General features: G+C 40.6%; 1 protein-coding gene and 1 long non-coding RNA gene across 2 annotated transcripts in view; one reads left to right on the top strand and one right to left on the bottom strand.

Annotated features, from left to right (window-relative positions):
- The window catches only part of LOC131696148 (polycomb protein Scm-like), a 29,531-nt gene extending 10,365 nt beyond the window's left edge, over positions 1 to 19,166 (top strand). The window contains exons 2-5 of the mRNA XM_058984686.1: positions 4,237 to 4,710; positions 4,780 to 5,677; positions 16,932 to 17,470; positions 17,534 to 19,166. Coding sequence (XP_058840669.1) covers positions 4,237 to 4,710; positions 4,780 to 5,677; positions 16,932 to 17,470; positions 17,534 to 17,665 — 2,043 coding nt within the window. The 3' untranslated portion in view covers positions 17,666 to 19,166. The remainder of the gene's footprint in view (positions 1 to 4,236; positions 4,711 to 4,779; positions 5,678 to 16,931; positions 17,471 to 17,533) is intronic.
- On the bottom strand, positions 7,363 to 21,800 carry LOC131696150 (uncharacterized). The gene is made up of 4 exons (XR_009306729.1): positions 21,575 to 21,800; positions 21,159 to 21,520; positions 14,322 to 14,459; positions 7,363 to 7,691 (listed from the first exon to the last, which is right to left on the bottom strand). It is a non-coding gene; the product is annotated as an uncharacterized LOC131696150 (long non-coding RNA).
- Between the last annotated feature and the right edge of the window lie 219 nt (positions 21,801 to 22,019).

Raw genomic sequence — 22,019 nt, 5'->3', positions numbered from 1 at the left:
TTCGAAATTCTAAAACCGTTTGCCTTTCGCATATTCGCGTGTGTTCTAGAATGACCGCGCGCGGATCGCGAATCTGATACTTAATTTTTCGTGTACGGTTCAGATTCTAAAACAAAGTGGGTTCTTCCATATCACTAGAGTTCCCAGTCAGGTCGCCATGGAACGTGTTGTCTAGTGGATGTGAGCTTTATTTTTTGATTGGTATAATTGAATGTATGGACCTTAGTTGCTAGAATGGAGGGTAAACATTTCCGGACGTGAACGATTCACTATCGCGCGCGTTTGCGGGTTCGCGTTTTTAACTTCGTAAGCACTAGAACGTTAACATTGTTACCGGAGTGTTTTAAAGTTTGCGCGATCGCGAACGTAGGTGTGCGTAGATGATTGCGAAGAGCTTAAGCGTTCGTATGTTGACGTGTTTATCGCGTGTGCCCATGTGTATGCGAATTCGATTTTGTATCCTTGTGTAACATATTCGCGTGTGTTCTTGGACGGCCACGCGGACCGTCATTCTGATATTTAGTTTTCGGTGTACGGATCACATTCTGACAGGGAGTGAGTTACACCATATCACTAGGGTTCCTGGTCATGTCGCCATTGAACGTTGTTGTCCAGTGGATATGAGAGTTTTCTTTTTAATTGATTCAATTGAAGGCATGGATCTAGACTGCTAGAATCGAGGATAGAGACTTCCGGACGTAACCGATTCATGCTCGCGCGAGTGCGGGGGACTGTATATTCACGCTTGAGATCGCGTTTGAATGTTTATAAGTGCTGAGACGCTCACCGGGATGTTATCATGTCTGCGAGAGCACGGGTGTAGGTTGCGTGGATGATCGCGAAAAGCTCAAGCATTTGTATATTTGTTTGTCGCGTGTATTCGTAACACGTTCCAAATTCGATTTTTATGTCGCCATGGAACGTGTAGTTTAGTGGATATAAGTATCATCTTTTTGATTAGTTCACCTGAAGGCATTGGCTGCTAGGGCCGAGAACAGGGGCTTCCGGACGAAACCGATTCATGATCGCGCGAACATGGGCCTCCAAATGGAGGTTCACTCTTGATACCGCGTTTGTGAATTTATAAGTAATAAAACGTTCACTTAGTCACCGGTGTTATCCCTTTTACGAGATCGTGGGTGTGGTTGTACGTGGATAATCGCGAAAGACTCGAGCGTTAATATGTTGTCGTTTTTGTCGCGAGTGATAGTGTGTAACTTCGCGTGGACACATTATAAGCGTATGGGCATTCGCATGTTCGCGTGTTCTTCAATGAGAGCGCGTAGATGTCTTCTCTAGTTTTTATTTCTATTGTTCCAACTGAAGGCATGCGTTTGAGTTGCTAGGATCAAGGGTAGAGACTTCCGGACGTGACCGATTAATGATTGTGCGAGCGGTGGGTTGATGCTTGAGACCGCGTTAGGAAATTTTTAGGTGCACACGTTCATTAAATTTGAATGCTGGCGAGATCGCGGGGGTTCGCATTCGTGATCAGGTGTGTGTTATCGCGAAGGCCACGTTTGTACGTTTGGAATGAGAGATTGTGAGTGTATATGAGAGAGTTAGCAATTTATGTTAGTGAGTGTTAGCATGGATCTAATTTAAAATATAGCAATAAAAAAGGGTGCCTGCAGAGAAAATTGGGCCCTAAACCCACATTGTATATTATTTGACCATGGCAGTGGATAATAAAGGTGGCCAAGTTAAGTGCTAAAATTGATCACAATGTAGCTGAACTAAAAAGAAAATATTCGTGTCCCAAGTTTCTGTGATATAATCACTGTAATACTGCTTTGATGAAAAAGCCCCCGGACCACATCAAGGCACAGTATCATGCCGAGGGAGATTTTTACTAACTTGTTTTCAAATTAAAAATACAGTAATTGCATTGACTACTGATGAATTTTATCCGGTTCTGACTCTTGGTTCCGGAGTTACAGATTGGTTAGTAAGGCTGCACTGGATTTTCCCATATAACGTTACAATCGTAATACCTCAGAGGCTAAAAACAATTGAAGTCGTCACCAAACTACTCCTAATCGCAGATCTATATCACTGATCGCCAATCCAATATTCTTTGAATATATTGTCCACTATCGACGATTCCGGAAGTCCCGAATTCCGGACATATTCTAAATTTAAAGTCACGTCGGTTCTTCGGTGATGACTGAACCGATTCTATCAAACCAGGTCTCAAGTGGAAGGCAAAATATGCAGTTTAGTATTGTGTCGCCACCTCCCCCCCGTCCCCCTTTGCCATCCACCTCCAGCTTTCATCACCCCTTCCTCCCCTATTGGACCATCATCAAAACAATTCTTCACCAACCCCGTATACCGAAATAAGATGAAGGATTTCTGACGCATCCTATACTCTCACTCTGCTATCTTCTCCCCCCCCCCCCCCCCCCTTTCCAAATCCATTCACACAGCATTTCTAAATATGGTCGCGTAAAAATAGCATAAACTCGTGCTGATTAAGGGCCGATTTCTTCACCCTCGCTTACTTTTAAACCCGGTTTACCAGTACGTTTAAACCTGGTTTAAGCGAAAAGCGAGGGTGAAGAAATCGGCTCTAAGGGCCGATTTCTTCACCCTCGCTTACCTTTTGAACCAGGTTCAGCAGTACGTTTAAACCTGGCTTAAGCGCAAAGGGGAGGTGAAGAAATCGGCCCTAAACGAATTAAATATACTTTTTCTATTTAAAGTGTGTCAGCATCTACTTTCGTGGTAGTTGTGAGATACGTGCTATGGGGGACGGGTATAGCGTAGTTGGTAAATCGATTGCCTTGTACACAACTCACCTGGGTTCAATTCGCAACCCCGCACATAGGGTTAGAGATTTTTTCAAACACCTCAGAAGAGGCGAATGACCCTAAAACCGCATTATGTCTGTAGCCCTCAGCGATCTAACAATATACATGTCCACATTAGTCGCCGATTACTCCCCACTTTTCGAAGTTCGATCGAGATTCCGTCCTTTCCAACGTCCTAGCAATTTTCAGCTCTCGAATAACCTTTCGCTCTCCGTCTAGCGTCAGTTGATCCATAGCTTGTCCATCGACCTAACCCTGTGCATAAAGGGCCAGAAAGGATTAAGAAAACTTTGCTCAGCTTTCTAATGAAACTAGAGTCATTAAACTAAGCATACATAGGATATTACGACAAATAAACGAATTACAATCGCAATTTTTCTTTTTGTTTACGTCTTTTGATACGTGAGTTGATATTTGATATTTTTGATTACTTTATTTTTATTTGCAATTTCATTATTGAAAAATATAGGGGAACCCGAGCTATTCGTACCTACCTAAGCAAATCGCCCTTTTAGGTGGATAGATGTGAAAGAATTTATCGGTCAAAAGTTTCCAATGGCAGTGCTAGGCGACGATTTGCGCCACTCTACGTTTTTCTATCCTTTTACAATGTAGGGGTAAATCGGACCACCCTACGGGACAATTTAGGCCGCCATTCATTATCATTTTTTTTTTCAATTGAATTGTTTACCTATGAAATATTTATTGGAGAAACTCCTTAAGAAACAAAAAAAATTGCGTTACAAAAACTTAAACTGGTTAGTCACAGCTGTTAATTGGCGCATCAAGTATTTTCGTTGCTGTGGCATGTACAATCGTGTGCGTAGTTGCAAGCCGCTGAACGGTGGTTGACGGAATAGGGGGTCCGAATAGCCCCGTCCGCTCATTTCGTACAAAAGTAGTGAGCGCCTTGAAAATGTCATTCCATAAAATAGGACCCTCAAGCTTTCCAAAACACTTGCATGTTATTTTTTCACTTTTATTTGTTGCTTTAATCACGGTTTTACCATTATAATGATTTTTGTTTTAAGGATGACAAAAAATTGAAACAATTTGATTCAGGTGCCAAAATTAATGTTTTAGAATAGCGGTTCCACAAATTTAGACGACAGTCAGAAAATCGTTCGATTTTCTGAGAAATCTAGGGGGTCCGATTTACCCCCACGGTCTTAATAGCCCGGGTTGCCCTACGCTTAAGCATCTGTAAATCTTGAGTTTTTAATCAAAAGGTAGCGTTCGGCCAAGCAAACTTTTCGCAATTAGTTCATCTTTTCAGACGGGGTTTTTTTTTGTAAAATGGGGGTGTAAGCAAACAAGACAACCTATTCGGTATGAATTACTATTGTATTCAGTAATTTAAATGGCCAGCACGGTGAATCAATTTTTCCAAATACTAATCAGAACAACGCATTTTTCCCTTCAGGTAACAACCACAACCTCGACCGGCCCATTCCAGTACGAAAGTTTCCACGTGTTCGACTGGACCGAATATCTTCGCGAGTCCGGCAGTGTTCCCGCACCCGCTGAATGCTTCAAACAGGCCGTTACGCCTCCGAAAAATGAATTCAAAATCGGAATGAAACTGGAGGCTCTTGATCCGCGTAACGTGACCTCAACCTGCATCGCAAGTGTTGTGGGGGTGCTTGGTTCGCGGCTTCGGCTTCGACTGGATGGCAGTGACAACAAAAATGATTTCTGGCGGCTAGTTGACTCGAATGAAATTCATCCAATTGGTCATTGTGAGCAGACAGGGGAGATGCTGCAGCCACCGCTCGGTTTCCGTATGAACGCCAGCAGTTGGCCAACGTTTCTGCTGAAAACTTTGAATGGAGCCCCGATGGCTCCATCTCATATTTTCATGCCAGAACCACCAACGCCCAAGTGCAATTTGTATCAGGTTAGCTTTCATTTGTAATCTGCTCTTTTATTTAATATTTTACCAAAACAAAAATGTATAATTTTACAGGTTGGCCAGAAGCTGGAAGCCGTCGACAAAAAGAACCCGCAACTGATTTGCTGTGCAACGGTAGATGCGGTCAAAGAAGATCAGATTCACGTAACATTCGACGGTTGGCGAGGTGCTTTCGATTACTGGTGTCGTTACGATTCCCGAGATATATTTCCCGTCGGTTGGTGCGCAAAAAGTTGCCATCCGATGCAACCGCCCGGTCAGAAGAACAAAATGGATGGAAGTAACGCTCGCTCCAAAGGAGCCCGTTCGTCATTTGCGATGATATCCGAACCGGATTCGATGATGCCAACCACTCCCGTTACAGCGCATTTCCACAGCAGATGCAAGGGTGGTCCATTTATCAATAGCTCGAAGCTTCCTTCGATGGTGACCGCTCCGAATCATCAAACATTGGCAAAACTGTGCCTCCAGGAAGTACTGGCTGCATCCAAGGATCACTCGCAGCTTTCTCCGTTGCTGTTTGGCCTAGAAGGCGACGTACACATTGTGACAGCTGCTGGAAAGAATTTTACCGTTAAAATACCAGCTTATATCCGACAGAAGGGAAATAGTGCATTGGCGGAATTCCTCGAGACGTTATGTACGGCGTGCAGAGCATGCAGACATCTGATCACCTTGGAACCCGGTCCAGAGCAATGCGACGCATGTATGGTGCAATCGCCGCCGCTCAAACGACCGATCAAAACCGAACCGACTGTGCGGTCGGCTAGCCCACCGCCAACGGCGGCTTCCTCTCCGAAAGCAGCATCTATAACTAGAGAATCGCAGCACGAGAGCCCGCGAAGTCCTTCGCCGAAACGTAAGGCAGTTGAACGAGAGACGGCAACGTCAACGACCAACAATGAGCCAAGCTCGTCCTCTCCTGCCCCTTCCATGCTGGCGGTCAGTGTCGGTAAGTGTAAATGTTTCGTCCGGCTTACCGACGTACTCCGGGGCTTCAAGCGTTGAATGATATTGTTTGTTTTAAATTACCTGAACTATTTGACATCTTGAAATCTAAATGGCTATAAGATAATTTCGCCTTGCACCGTCTTTTCCTTATATAGCGCTAAATCATTACCATGTTATTCTTGAAGTACGTTTCTGTTGTTTTTCGTAGTGTACAAGTTGATAGAATGAAATCCAAATCTTATTGTTTTTCAATTTCGGGTGTGCCCTTTCACACATGATCAGTGCTGAGCTCCATCACGGTACTGATGGCAAACCTACTAGACAAAAGAGAATGAAACGGTTAGCAGTTAAAACAGTAAGCGTTGCTTATTGAGCTACGGTTCTCATTCCAATGAATTGACAACAGTCAGACGGTTCTCTTCTGAATCTCTCACTCATTGGAATTATTATTGAGAGGAAGGCAAACTGACCGTCATTTCATTAACAATATAAATACGGTTATGACGGTCATCTTATCACAAACAACGAGCTTGAATTAACAAACAGGCGGTTCCACATAAATAGCTATGCTTAAAATAAACAGAAAGGTGGAGAAAAAATCAACAAAGCACCGCATGCTGCCCGAATACAATATTTCGTTTACTATACCAATGCAAAATAAATGGTACTCAATCTGTCTATCATTTCAAAGCGTTCTCTCTCTCACGGCTTCTGTGAGAGATAGTTAACTGAAACACTAACCGAGGAAAATGGAAATGAAATAACGGTCATTTTTGTGGTAATACGGTCACTTCATATTTACCCTCACAATTCAAAGACCACCGTGAGATTGCACAGCACTGCACATGATAGTCTTTTCATGTAGGATACACTAACATTTTATCCTAGGCGACTCGTTTCACATATATTAACAGAAGCTTGTGTTGAAAGTGGAAGGGCTTGAAACGATGTATACTTTCGATGTTTTTCAGCGCAGTATTTCTGGATGGCTTCTTTCTCGCTTGACATATTGGGCCGATGCGATGATTTTGTCGGACGACGAACAGGGTTACAGTATAATCTGTATTCATTCGTATTCGCCATTTTGGGATCAAATTTCTATAAAGATTTTTATTCTGGTAAAATGGTATGCAGTCCTTTGTAAATTCTGATTTGCATTCGAAATAAAAACGAAACCATCAAAGAAGTTAGTTGTCCACCGTTGCTGACCTAGAAGGCCTAGCTTTCGGCGATATCATGTTTGATTTTGTTGAATCCTCGAATGATGTAAATAGCAATGAAATATACCAGTAGTAAGGGATTGTTCAAGGATTCATCGAAGTGTTTTTTTTTGTTGTTTACCCTGTGTGCGGGGTTGTGTATAGCACCCAGGCGAACTGCGTGCACCAAAGTATTTGAAACGTGGAATTTTTTGCAGATCGAGAATTATCGACGTCAATTTAGTTTATGTAGAGAAGGAGTGAGATTCGCGGTCAATCAAACAATAAATTCAAAAGTTGAAATATTTAAAATTCAAAAACATCAATAAAAACTTCAAGCGTTTAAAAAATAAAAGAATCAAAAAAATAATTTATAAATTGTCATAAGTTTTATAAGTGTTTTAATATTACCTAATCAGTTTTGTTCTGAAAACGAATTTTACAAAAATATCCAAACAGGAAATCAATATTAAAAATGGTGCGGCAAATAAAATAATAATTTGGATTACTTTCTCATTCCAGAAACAGTCCTTGTGTAGAAAGTTTGCAGTGTCCTCAGGTCGTTCAGTCTCAAAAGAACATCTCAATCGATGAAGTTCGTATAGTAATTTAACAGCTTAAAAACAATCTAGCACTGTCACTTTCGATTTCCAGCATTTTAAAATACCCGTATTGGTTGGAAGTGAAACTGAAGCATGTCCACATTTTTCGACAAACTTTGCTTCCAATTCGTTGTGTTCCTCAATCTGATGCACGTAGAATGTCGATGGCTCGCTTGTTGAGCTTGGTTTGTAGCTCGTTTTAGTAACCGCGTTCCTAGAAAAAAAAGGTAAAAATAGAGATATTTGAACTAATTTGGTTGTGATAGATAATTCAGAGATACTTATGTCATTCTTGTATAAAGCGAAACTGTGTCAGGTTTTAAAAAATGAAAGGGTTGTGTGCAGGACACGACCACGGTGACATTGAAAGTGTAGTGTGCAATATAATTCGCGATTGAATATTTAATCTACCTATTATCGACTCGCGTTCTAGCTTACTCTCTTGTTCATATATGTTAGAATTCACTATACATCCTTCCCATTAAACTATAATTTATTGAAGGTCATTCAACAATAACCAAATCATAAAACGATGTAAAACACCACGCTCTCTACAACACCTTTAAACTAATCTATTGTTTGAATTAACCAATTAAGGTGAAGCGATGCCTAAAATAACAAAGGTTCGATTATGCTCGGATATGTTCGGGTTACGTTCAGCATCTGTGTGCGGCTATAACGTACTATACCGATAGAGGATGGCATGCACACAAGCGTATCGTTCAGCAATCTGCTGACTGATTTTTGTACCACGTGTTTGATTTGTTTTGAAAAAAAAGGCACAAATTTTCCAAACGAATCAAAATTTCGTGAAGAGAATCTATTCATCTGAATGTGCTAACATGCCTACATACAGTGATACAATTTCTAAGCAATCTGAGATAAGACATTTAAGTTACAAACGATTTTATCTTGCGCGCCAATGCAATGTTTTGATTTCGACGATGAAATATAAAGAAGAAGCAGAAACGACGGCAACCATTTTAGCTGCCACCTTGTGACTCTGTTCAGCATATCCTTAATAGGAGGAAATATTCAGTTCTTCTACGAAATATGAAATTTCATTTTCCAATTAACTTATCAATAATGTGCTAATGAACTTAGGTAAACAATTTTCAGGTTAAGTATTTAATCCATTAATAGCCAAAATGAAATTATTTGTTAAATTACAGTGTTATTAAACCGGTTCCAATTTGAAACTAAAACAATGAACTTAATGCATGTTATGCAGTGTTTTATTTTATATAGATGTTTCAATGTGGAACTAGCACTCAAAAAATTACATACCCAGTATAACGGCTTGTTTCATAATTTAAAAATGTTTTGCTTTAAAAGTTCAATTGGTATGCACCACCGTTCTATTTGGTGCCTAATTTAAACAAGTTTAGAACTGCTTTTTTAATACATAGGGCAGGACATATACTGCCGTTCTACGCATAATTGTCCCATGTATATAGGGAATCCCATAGAACATGGGACAATTAAGCTTATAACGGCAGTATACTTAGACTGGGTAAACTGGGGAACTCAACACTTTCGATACGCACGAATCAATTATCCGCGATTTTAATCTACTATGCGGAACGAGCACCTAAATAAATCAAATCTTTCCGACGCGCGCCGCAATGAGCACGAGAGTGTACGGGTACAAACGGCATACTCTCAACCAGCACAGACACTGAGTACCGTGCTCTCCAGTTGTGGTGTGCAAAGCAGTACACAGCACATTGCACAATAATTATATAATAAATTATTCAAATATATATGTCGACCACTGCCATCGTCTCCGCTTTGACGTTCGACCAGAGAATGAGTTCTCCCGAGCAATGCTGTCATATGTTATATATCCGAGGAAGACGTCATCGGCAAAATCAATAAGCCAATCAGAATCATGCAAGGGAGACACCACGAGCGTTTGGCCGCTAGTTGTCTAGACGTGTCGTCGTCCCCTACCCCAGCGGTAGCAGCGTTCAAATGCAATACTCAGCGCAGCGCTTTGTCTTAACATGAATGGCTGCTACTGCTGTTCTTTACGGCCCGACGTTCGACGGGAGAATGAACTCGCCCAAGGAATGATATTCTTTAAACAGTCGAGGATGACGTCATTTATCGAAACGTAGTATGCTGGGTGCTCAAATCTGTCGTACTAGACGCTATAGCCACTATGTTACTTGTTTGGCAAAAGAGTAACTACTGATTCAAACAGGCACGCGCTACATTTATCTATAACTTTTCGTGTTCGATTGAGTCACTAAGGTGCTTGTTATTGACGGCTCTGCCCGAAAAACCTGCCGCGCGATTGGCAATATTCCCTTTTTTAAATTTTACCGATTTTCAAAAAAATTTTACTGCAGATATTACATTATTAGCAAAATTTGAGTTAGGCGTTCCTGAATCGGTTGGTGTATAAATGATTAAAATCTGGTAATAGCGGAGTTATAAGCGTGCAAACCTTACATAATTTCGTTACATAGGACTTATTTTAGATTTTAGAATGACATCTAGCACCAGATAGTAGAGTAAGACATTTTCAATGTTAAAAGGAATTAACTGCTCTCAACATATATAATCTGGCAGCAGTTAGGGTTAGGACCTGACCCAGTGTCTTTAACAGCAATGCTGTATAATAACTCTACCCATTTGCAGCCGTGGTTAGAGCAGCGTCTGCCACTCGATTCGAGTTTTCGTTGCGCTCAAGCGCGAGAATTTCACTGTGTTCAGCACATTTTTGTTATTATCTTGGTTCTTAACAACGAAGCAAAGCTGTTGATGCCAATTTGTACGCATTGTTTGTAGCCCGAGCAGTGCTACGAAATTTTAAAATCAGCTACCTATTCCTGATGGCATTTACCGAAAGCGACATTCAGATTCAACGCCTCCCTCATTCATTCACTTTCCAATTGACTGAAATTTCATGCAGAGTCGAATGCTTGAGTGCAGAGGAAATATAAATTCTTTCACCAACCAAAGCATTCATTTGTTATTATGTGGACAGTTTGAAGGCAGAAGTTAACATCTTCTACATTTTCGAGCATAAGTGAACTGGGTAATCTATATCTGGTGCACTTTTGCTCAATAATCCCTCTCAGAGCTACCATAGAAACAAAAATTATTTTGCTTCTGAAACAAAACATGTCTGAACTTGAGTGCGCTGCGTCGGGAGAACGAATGACGAGGGAAACGAACCAATAATTTCGTTCATCGCAGCGGGCATGAATTGAATTTCGTTTTCTTTCAAGTTCACGCAGGAATATCAATTTCTTACGCTCTAAGGCCGAGTAATTAATTAATCAGTGAAGCGCTCTCCTTAGTATGGTGAAAATAGGCGCTTTACCCTACTGTTTGCTTTCGAACACAATGTGCAAACTGCTTGTCAGCATCGATTTGCCGAAAGAGGCACATATTGAATCAATATAGCGGATGGTACTGTTTTTGTGCCCTACTATCGAAGCAAAAATAAATTCTATGCACTATAGAAAAACTAGAGCAGCATTAAGTTTTGTCGTGATCGCACTAGTTATCGACATCAGGACCACCCTCTGAAAATGGTTTAACTTTGGCTGGATTTTATGACTTTTTGCTTCTGCCACCGCATAACGCTAGTAACATGTAAACACAAATGAACACTCCGTATTAACCTAGGGCCCATACAAGAGGATGACATGACGTCATACTATCGTAGTCAACATAAGAGCATTGGTTGTAACGAAATGTATTCTAAATACGAACGAGGAACACTTTTGTTTGCATCAAATCGAAGAAAGTGTGCATTGTTTTCCATTGTTTACTGCAACAGCTGTTTCTTAATGACATTTCAACCGATTTTGACATTGTCAAACTGACCCCCATCGATCGGTGGAAAATCGATGTTGCATATTGTCAAACTCTGTATGTAGAGATAGGGACGTCAGTTACCTGGGCCCATATTATTGGCTCGAATATAAACTCGTCGAAATGTCAATTGACGATAGCTTCATCTGGAGTGTTCATTTGTTTACATTTTGCTTAGCGTCGCCAATTTTATTTTGCGTCTACAACCCAATGTGGCTACGCCACATCGCTTTTGCGCGTGCTGTCTGACTTCGCTACCGCTCAGTCGGACTTAAACTAGAGATAGCCCCTATGTTTGAGTAAGCCGGGCAAACGAGTGGATCACAGGTTCGCTTGCTTCCGACAGCGGGTCAACAAACAGCATGCATCAGACTAGTGATTTTGAAATAGATTTTCTCGGTGCGTTTTTAGTCTAATGCTTACTTTTTCTTATCAGGTAGCTGGTTGGTTACTATTCAAGATTTTGCAGTATAGTGTTGCAAATTTAAATTAAGAGCTGAGCGATTAGCAGCTAGAAATTCCTACCTCACTTTGTGAAATTACTGTTTGTTTACATTATTGAAAATGATTGTTATGAATAAAAACGTAGTTTAGTTATGATGTCCGAAGACATGTATATAGTCCTCGTATAATCAAAATATATGACATTATTTCTTAGAAAGATTTCGTGTGTTTGATAAGATAATTTTCCACTTGTTTCATGCCGAGAATCACCAGTAGCTGCAGTTATGTGCTCTTCGCTCTCAAAATATATTCGAGTGCAACTGTCTCTTTCTCTCCCTCGTGTGTTATCTATCCCTTTTTGCCGCATGAACGAAGTTGTAGAAGAACAAGTGAACAAAATTGTGAGGAATAAGTTGGATTTTACAGTTTTCCAATCCCTAATTGTAGCGATTATTGCAACGTAATAATTCCAAAACATTACGCCATGAACTTTCTTAAAATTATGAGTGGAGCTTTCATTCAGAAAAATGCCTGTAAAAAGTGGCGTGAATCAACAAACGCTGTGGAACAATTACTTTCGACGCTGGTTTACGTAATCGTAAATACACAGCTTCTCATTTCAAGCATCGATTTGGGTTGTATTTATAGAAACAAAGAGTACCGAACGCTGAAAATGATAAACTTCATACATTTTGAACAAAATTTTGGCTATGAAAAACTGCACAAAAATATTGCGTTTTTTATTTCCATATTTGTTTTTTCTCAATCCGTCAAATGACAGCGGCTCTTCCCTATTGAATCTAGGGGCAGATCTCTCTAGGAATATATAACAAATTTGCATCGAAATAGAAAAAATGCATTTAATTTACATTTTTGTATCAACTTTGCACTCCCTTGCTGAAAAATTGTTTACCAAACGTCTGATTCACTTTGTTCGATGTTTTGTTGAATATAGGGCTGGTTTTTGTAGGGTTTTAACTCTTACGCTTGAATGTAACAGGGTAGCACCCGTTGCACTCGTACTCATGCAACTAACAAAGTAAACAAACCAGCGACAATTGTCAAACATGAAATTCTTACATCATGAGTTCATTCGTGTCGTCATCTGGTAAAGCTCAATAGGTTCATCCTGGGTGTTCATTTGTGTTTACAATTTGCTAGCGTTGCCGATTTTATTTTAATTTCGCCACCCATTGTGGCCACGCCACATCGTTTTTTGCACGTCCACTCCGATTTCGCTATCGCTTAATCGGACCTTAACTAGGGATAGATCGTACGTTTGAGTAAGCCGGGCAAACGAGTGAATCACAGATTCACCTCGCCCGGCGGATCCTCGGCAGATTTGTGCCACATCATACGTGTACACTTAAAAAAGAGGTTCCTAAAGGGTATCGGATGGTTGCCGGAAGCATCATAAAACAAAACCCGGAAAATAAAAATTTTCTGGCAACGCTCCAGCTCCCCATTGAACTCTAACGATTTCGCCACATGGGCGCCAGTTTGACGGTACCGAATGAACTTTGTTTACATTCAACGAGTTTTGATTCGAGCCAACAACATCCAGCCAGTCCGTGAGTTGATGGGTCGATATCTAGTCCAGATAGATTTGGCCGTGTAGTGGAAATAGGCCGGCGGAAAATAACTAGACTTAGAAGAAAAAAGAAGAGTAGGGGTCCCCACATTGGCTGGATGTTGTTGGCTCGAATCAAAACTTGTCGAAAGTAAACAAAGTTCATTTCATATCGTCACCTGGGCGCCCAGGTGGTGAAATCGTTAGAATTCAACGGGATGCTGGAGCGTTGCCAGAAGATTTTTATTTCCAGATTAAATTTTACTAAACTTCCCAGTTTAACTCAGCCGGAATGCTGGCTGGTTCTAATTCGTATTCCGGCTCCGGTGACACAACCGATTCAAGTTATAATGTTTAAGGGATACTATTTCGATGCGGCTTAGCAGCATAACCGGGCCTAGGAACCGAAGCGGCGCAAAGCCGCTGAGGATCCGCCGGGCGAGGTGGCCACCGACCCGCCGTCGGAAGCAAGCGAACCTTTGATCCACTCGTTTGCCCGGCTTACTCAAACATAGGGGCTATCTCTAGTTTAAGTCCGACTGAGCGGTAGCGAAGTCGGACAGCACGCGCAAAAGCGATGTGGCGTAGCCACATTGGGTGGTGAACACAAAATAAAATTGGCGACGCTAGCAAAATGTAAACACAAATGAACACTCCGGATGAACCTATCGTCAATTGACATTTCGACGAGTTTTGATTCGAGCCAACCCACTGAGTCGTCCAAAAAATTGTTTCAAAATCGTTCAACATGGGTCCAACGATGGACGTTTGTTGAACGGTTATTTGGACGTCGTCCAAATTGGTCCAACGAACGTCTTTCATTGGACTATTTTGAAACCAACCGTTCTTAGAGGGAATAATATGGGCCCCCCACATTATTTATTTTTTGAGTTTTTGTGCACAAACTAGGCGTTGAACAAAATTCAGTCAAGAAGAAGGATAATCTTTTGTACAGATTTGAAAGTGCGCATTGTTATTCAGAAACTCAAATAGACTCACCCGAAGATGTAGGATCGCTGTACTGACCGATATCTGCAGGATCGCTGTACTGACCGATATCTGGGGTAAATGCTTACATTGTTCTTCGGGAGCTTCCATAAAAAGTTGCAAACATAAGCGCTCCTTTAAATAGTTTACCTAGAAAAATGAAGGAATTATAGCATGAATTGATTTTATTATTCTATTTCTTCATATATTTATATTTTTTAGCATTGTCGAAGCCTTCTTTTCAGTCACGTAAGCTGAAGGTTCATCCACCAATAAGCATTATACCGGTGCCTAATATCTGCTTTATGTTTATGTATATATAGTAGGGAGGGGCATTGTTATATGGAAAAACGTATTCATAACCAATCAAACACATCAACAGCACTTTTTTGATTCCATTTGGGGTCCCAAACAACTGAGCAAAGTTTTGGGTCGATTGGTTTTGACCCAGCGTAGTGCATTGCGTTTGAAATTTGTGTGGAAATTAGCATGGGAAAACCTACTATTTTGCATTTTCAATTCTACAGACTACAATTCTTCCCGCAGTATGTCAACAAATGGATAGAAGTGTAGTCCAGAATATGCTGAACAACTTTGCCAAAGGATGTATGGTGTTGGCATTCCTCTAAAACAAGTTATAGCTATTCAAAGTCCTATACATCGAATTTAGTGCCATAAATCATTATTTTTGCCAACACTGCGGGTGTACCCGAGGTGTACCAATGATATTTCATTAGCACCAAAATAACATCATATATTTTAGATTTACCACTTTGGTATGTTTGGATGAATTATTCAACAGCCTTGGCTCAATTTCATGGGCGTAGGTAGTTTATCAATAGGGTGTAGGAGAGAGGAGAAAGGCAGGTTTTAATATATATGATTTGGAACTGAAATATTGTCGAGTTGGAATGTTCAGATGAATTATTTTAAAACATTTGTTAGGGACCCCATATGGAATCAAAAAAGTGCCTGTGCTGAAAAAACGATCATTTTTCCCCACCCTAAAATATAGGGCAAATCTATACAATGTCTTATACAATACCGGTATTATGCCAGAAAAGGCGAAATATTGTGCTACTCAGAGGTTGACAGCCCATTTTTGGGTTACTAATGCTATTATATAGCACCAGTGCACAAATGTCAACTTTAAAAACCTGTTATTGGAACTACTCATGCTATTAGAAAGCTGAAACGACTGTTATTTTCCGCAATCATTTTGCAACGATTTTCGGTATGACTAACAATAAGGAAAAATATTAAAATATTTAGAACCGTGTCCGATTCTTTTCCAATGCATTTTAATAAATATCCTTATCGGAATTTCGTTCTCACGCGATAAGAAGACTGTTTTATGAAAATTACCTTTAGTAAGTCTCTAACAGATGTGGCTTCCTCGTCCTGCTGCTTTAGCTGAGTAGGCTATATTGCATATTGCATCGAATTAAATAGAATATACCGAATAGAAATTTCAAGAGGAGCTGCATAACGAATAAACCCACGACATTACGATAGCATTATATCGGCTTTATATTTGCTCTATAGAGGCACTAACTACATATGTAAAACATATATGCTTGAATGATGTATGTACGCTTTATATACGTATACAGAGCAAGTGTTAATGGTATATTTCGGTTGTGCCTGTATGCATTTATGATGGTAATATAGAGCTTGATTGCATTATAAATGCTACTATAGAGCTTCAATGCAACATTAGTGCAAATGTACAGCCAATATTGTGGCATAACCAAGGATGCAAAATGCCTACCTTTTTACGGCTGTAATATTTCTGCCTACATTCTTTCTCATATGACGCTGCTGTTGTTCGCTAGTGCAGGACGCCAGCCTGTGTGCTAAGCAATAACATGACAAAAAAATACTGCCCCAGTACAGCCACCAGATGCGAGCGGTACAGCTTCTCTTTCCTTATTCTACGCTTTTTAAATTTTTAATTTATTTAATATTTTTCATCACAAACGACTACAATCAATGTCGTTCATTTACGCCACGACCGGCACCAACGCCTTCGTGTGCGTGCCTCTCCCTTCGACTATGCAGAGAAAAGTGTACAAAGCGAGAGGGCAAACATTACTACGCCTTGATATAAAACTCGGAGACCCGGAGATCGGCTCCAAAAACCGGAGTCTCCGGATCAAACCCGGAGGGGTGGCAATCTCAGCGGCGACACACAGAAGAAGATATATCAGAAATTCCTATTGACAAAATTATTGCTTTTAATTAGACACTCGGATATGACTTACAACGAGCAAGTCGCTGGTCACAAGTGACCAGTGATCCCCTGTAGGAACAACACCTGCCTAAGGTGTTGTTATGCAGTTGTTACACACATTTCATTATGAATCTTCTGAGAGAACTTTGCGTCGAATAATGTAAAAACAATAATAACCATATCTTTTGGTCTGTTATTACTTGTTAGGTGAATGCTATCCAGGCAAGCCTTATTTCATATGCTTGAATGGGTGGACACACTAACTAGAAGTACATAGTTTATTACGGAGGGTTTATGTATAGCTTTATTCATTCCAATGCATTGTACGAATAAAAATATCCTCAAAACTCTGAACTTGTTATTAATTCTCTCCTAACAAATCTTCCCAGCTGCTGTTCATCCGACGCCGTCATCAACGGTGGTAGTTCCACCCCCCAACCCAAGCACGCCTAACACCCCCAGCACCACAGTGAAAACGGAAATGCAAAGTCCAGTAGCAGCAGCCGTAACAGCAGCTGCTGCAGCTATCGCTTCTTCGACAGCAACGATGTCCGCCTCGGCAGCGTCCCCAGCACAAGCTACTGGCCCTGTTGTGCATTCAACTCCCACAGCCAATGTGGCTCCTGCTCCCGTTGCTAACACGATTATCCCGGCCATCCCAGTGCAAACCAGTAGCCCGCTCGCCGTTCCTGTGCAATCGTGTCCATCGTCGTCTGCTGTTGCGACGTTGCCGGTTCAAGTCGTAGTTGCAGCACCTGCAGTTGCTCCGATGGATGTGATACAAGTACCGGTCGCCGCAACGCCACCTATCGCACGACCTCAAATGCCTCGTGGTCAACCCAGTGATTGGACGATCGAGGATGTGATACAATTCATTGCCGTGCAGGACCCGGCACTGGCGGTTCACGCCGAGTTGTTCAGAGATCACGTAAGTGTGGATGGGTCATATTATCAATGTAATCTATTAAATATATTAATTTTTTTCTGGCAGGAGATTGACGGCAAAGCACTACTGCTGCTCAACAGCGATATGTTAATGAAGTACATGGGTCTCAAGCTGGGGCCTACGGTGAAGATCTGCAATTTGGTCAAACGAGTTCAAGGACGTCGGCACAACCTATAGTCGATATAAAGTTCGTTTGTTAGGTTTTGTACTAGCTTCACGCTTCTCTCTCCCTTCTACGTACGACTGCAACCGTTTTTTCCTATTTTTCCGTTATACATGGAAATAGTTTTAATTCGAAGTCCATGCGGTAATTTGTTGTTCAGCTAAGCCCAAGCAAGCATGAAGTGAGAAAGAGAGAAAAGCAATTATATTCTATTTATGTTTCTTATGACGTATTTGAATGGTGAAAGCAGTGATTGCGCCAACCGATGCAAGGTTTGAAATTGAAAAGTTGAATTAGTGATAGGATCCGATAGTGTGTAGGAGAATTCGCCTGACGAATTCGAATTCCAAGGCGATCAGTTGGCAACAGTAAACGCTATTTTCCGTGGGAACATTAAGTAAAGTAAGTGAAATGAAGTAAACTTCTTTTAATCATGTTCTGTTTATAAAGAATTATTTACATTAATAAAATGTAGTTTTTCTGTACCACGGAAATTGTTGCTCATTTTCAATAGCTCAGATGTAATTATTTCTATGTTCAAACCGATTATGTCTGCATACTAGAAGCTATTAGTATGGCAAAGCATCTTTAGAACAGTCATTGATTTGCGTTATCGGCGTTCAATAGAACATACAACAGATCAAACTTATATCATACAGAAACACACAACGATGCACACTCATTATAGCAAAATAAACTACAGTTCTATACAAACAGCAAAAAGTAGCATACGCAAATATCTACGATTTAGAATTTTCCGTACCACAGCAAAACAGCCAAGAGAAAAATGTTGGCATCGATATTAATACCAGTTGTTGACTTATATGTATACACAACTTGTTTCTTCACTTTTACGTATACACAATAATTTACAACTAACTAAGCTGATATAAATTTATCCTCGACTTGCAATAAACCAGTTTTCACACACAATAGTTTTGCTCACCGCAACGGCCATAGAAAATACGCTTCACTCGCAATCGTCCCACGTGTGACAAAGTACACAAATTTTTATCCGATTGATTTTGGTATGTGAAACATACCACTTACGTATTACTTCCGATGTAAGCTAGAACAAACGATTTCGAAACGTTGGACATACACATTTCACTTTCTGGCACTTAAATTTAGTAATTATTTTTTAACCACACCTGACAAGCAAAAAATAAGCGAAACACAGATAATTAAAATGGCTAGTTGTACAGATACTGCATCGAAGTGTAAGTCAGAAGGACAAATGGTAAATATTATTATATTCTTAGGAAAAATCATACAAATCAAAATAGATCACCAAACCAGTCACAAACAAAGTTTCCCGCTGCTCGGAACCAACATCTATAAACCCAAAAGGCAACAGTCCGCGGAACAACCTACTATCCAAAGCGTTCCACGCAAACCGTATCATCCGTTTCCACATTGCAGCCTGTTGCTCACCGCGTGTGTGCAAATTTGTAAAAAATATAAATAAAATAAATGATATCAGAGATGTTTTCGTGATGACTGTGAAAAATATTACAGAGTGTGTTTCATTTTACAATGCATAATGAAAAGCACCATTTTAGCCGATGGAAATGATTGCACACTTGGGTAAGACGGACACATGATTTTTTTGCAAATAGACCCACAGGTTCCTTGACCCCAATCGTAGTTACCAAACCAGTTACATTTGAGGATTGATAAAAAATAGTTTTAAACGTATTGCTCAAGTGAAAATCGAACGCCGTAGCAACACTGTTGAAAATAGGCTGGAGTTCAGTAACAACACTGCTGCGACACTATGCCCAAGAATGCAAAATGCCTACCTTTCTTGCGGCTGTAATTTTTCTGCCTACATTCTCATTTCTCTTTCGACGCTGCTGTCGTTCGCTAGTGCAGGACGCCCAGCGCTGTACGGCAGTCTGTAAGCAAAGCAGTAACATGACAAAAAATACTGCCCGCAGTACAGCCACCAGACGCGATCGGTACAGCTTCTCTTTCCTTATTTTAGCCTTTTTAATATTTTTAATCTATTCAATATTTTTAATCACAAACGACGGCAATGGACGCGATTCGTTTACGCCACGACCGGCATTAACGCTTTCGTGTGAGGGCCTCTCCCTTTGACTATGCAGAGAAAAGTGTACAAAGCGAGAGAACAAACTTTACTACGCCACACTCTCACCGAGCAGTCGGAGTACAACAGCAAAACAAAAATGTATTCTACTGCTATATGGGAAAATGTACTCGGTTTGGCTACCGTTCTGGCAAGAACTGTAGTAATGCGTCGCTGTAGCGGGCTGTATGGCTTGTATAAATGTAAATATACCGAAAAAATGTAGTTTACCGGTACCGTTGGGATCCCTGGCTATGCCTATGCTTCCCCGTAAAAAGGAGACAAATCTGCGGGAAAATTTTGCGACTATCATCTACAGGACGAGTTTGACTAGGGTTGCTACCCCCGGTAAGGCTTTCACCCGGAGCTTCTTACTAAGCTGGGATAGGTTTTTATTGAAACACGAGTATGCGGTGAAACCAGACCGACCTGCTTGGTTTAAATGAGACGATCTTTCCTTTTTGTAACTCGTCGAGGTATCGATTACTATAATTAACTCACATGTACCATTTAGTGCTTTGTTTTGGCAAAGCATAATGCACACCACTGTTCTGAGCTTTTCGCGTTAGGTTATAAATATTTCGCATTTGTTAATCGTTTTATCGATTTAGATAAGTACGCAATTCCACTTCCCTAGCCAAAGACAAAAGTCCAAAAGCACCAGCCATTCTTGCTGTGGAGCATAAGCCCAATTGCTTTCTGCCATAGCTAACAGTGAAAAGGAGCAAAGCAGGCAGGAAAGCGGTAACGTTTGGGAACTACGGTGTCTTCCGGAATTTTTAGTTGGGCGTGAAAAACTCCGTCATTTGCCATCACATTGACTAGGTAGGTTCTAATAATTCTTAATCAGAACTCCTTTTCTTGCTCAGAAACACAAAAGGTGTTTTCGTATTTGGAGATAGCATTAAACGGGCGCTAATTTAGTCCTGTCACTAAGTTAATGTCGGATTCTAATGAGGAAGTCGAAACGCCTCTCCAATAAGGTTTTTTTTTCTCCCTGGTCAACTGTTAAAGACTGCTGCAAGAGCAACCAACATGAACACCGTAAAAACTCGTTTGAAACAAATTCAATAAATATTACTAGACCCGGAGAAATTTATGCAAAACCCGAAGGCCCGGAGATCATCTCCAAAAACCGGAGTCTGCAGGTCAAACCCGGAGGGGTGGCCAACCTAAGTTCAACTCACATTGACTCAAGTTTCAAATACTTTTTCTTCCACACAATTTGAACTAGGTATGTAATTGTAATTTATTAATTAATCGCACGGTAACCTGTTGGTTTACCATTACTCAGGTCAAGGATAGTAATACATTAGAAACAATATTTAAAGGATGAGTCGATAACTATGGCGATATGGACTAATCGGTAAATTCTCGTAGTGAAACGTTCCGTATATGTATTTATTGTAACTTACATGTCGTTGAAATTTTAGGATGAGTTCGAGTAGAATGCTCGGCATTTGCGGCTGATGCCCTCTATCAGAACTTGTACGGTCGTTTCCGCTGTTTTCTCTCCTTTTTCCACTTCCTTATCATTTACTTTTTGTCCTTCGCATCTCTTTTGGTCTTCCGAAGCTTGCGGTCCGGTTTCGATCGGAAGGAGCTCAAAACAGTTGAGTGAGTTAAGTCCTCGGTTCAAAATCCACAAAATTAGCTTCATATACCACTCCTGCACGGCTGGATGTTGTTGGCTCGAATCAAAACTTGTCGAAAGTACACGCAGACTTTTATTTATGCATCGATAGCACTCTTTTCTATCTGCCTCTCGTTTCTTCTGCTGTAAATTTTATGGATTGAACATATTCGGTCTATCCACTTATTGAATACTTACTAGAAGTATTAGGTTCTTTACAGACACAAGGTTTGTTCCAGTACACGGAAGTTACTCCTTGTTGCTCCGAAGCAAAAAATTCTTGCTCCTTTTCACTCCGGTTTGCTACCAAAAGAAGAAAAAGGGAAGAAGATAATACAGGAACGTTTTTCTCCCTGTTTGCTCCGGAGTACTTCCCGGTTTCTCCTTGTACTGGAACAAACCTACAGTTAACCTCACTTTTCTTGACAGTTCGCTTATACTGTTTACATGGACTGAAAAATTTGTGGACGACTAGATTCGCTCCAAGCAATTCGTAAAGAATTTTTCTAAGTCCATGTAAACGATGTAAACAGTACAAGCGAACTGTCAAAAATGAATACTCAGTTCATTTGTGACGTCACCGTAAAGTATTCAATATTGGCTCGAATCAAAACTCGTCGAAATGTCAATTGACGAGGGCCCA

This window comes from Topomyia yanbarensis, unplaced genomic scaffold, assembly GCF_030247195.1.
Source record: "Topomyia yanbarensis strain Yona2022 unplaced genomic scaffold, ASM3024719v1 HiC_scaffold_8, whole genome shotgun sequence".
Classification (NCBI taxonomy): domain Eukaryota; kingdom Metazoa; phylum Arthropoda; class Insecta; order Diptera; family Culicidae; genus Topomyia; species Topomyia yanbarensis.
The sequence above is the reverse complement of the archived record's forward strand: the minus strand, read 5'-3'. Positions and strand labels throughout refer to the sequence as shown.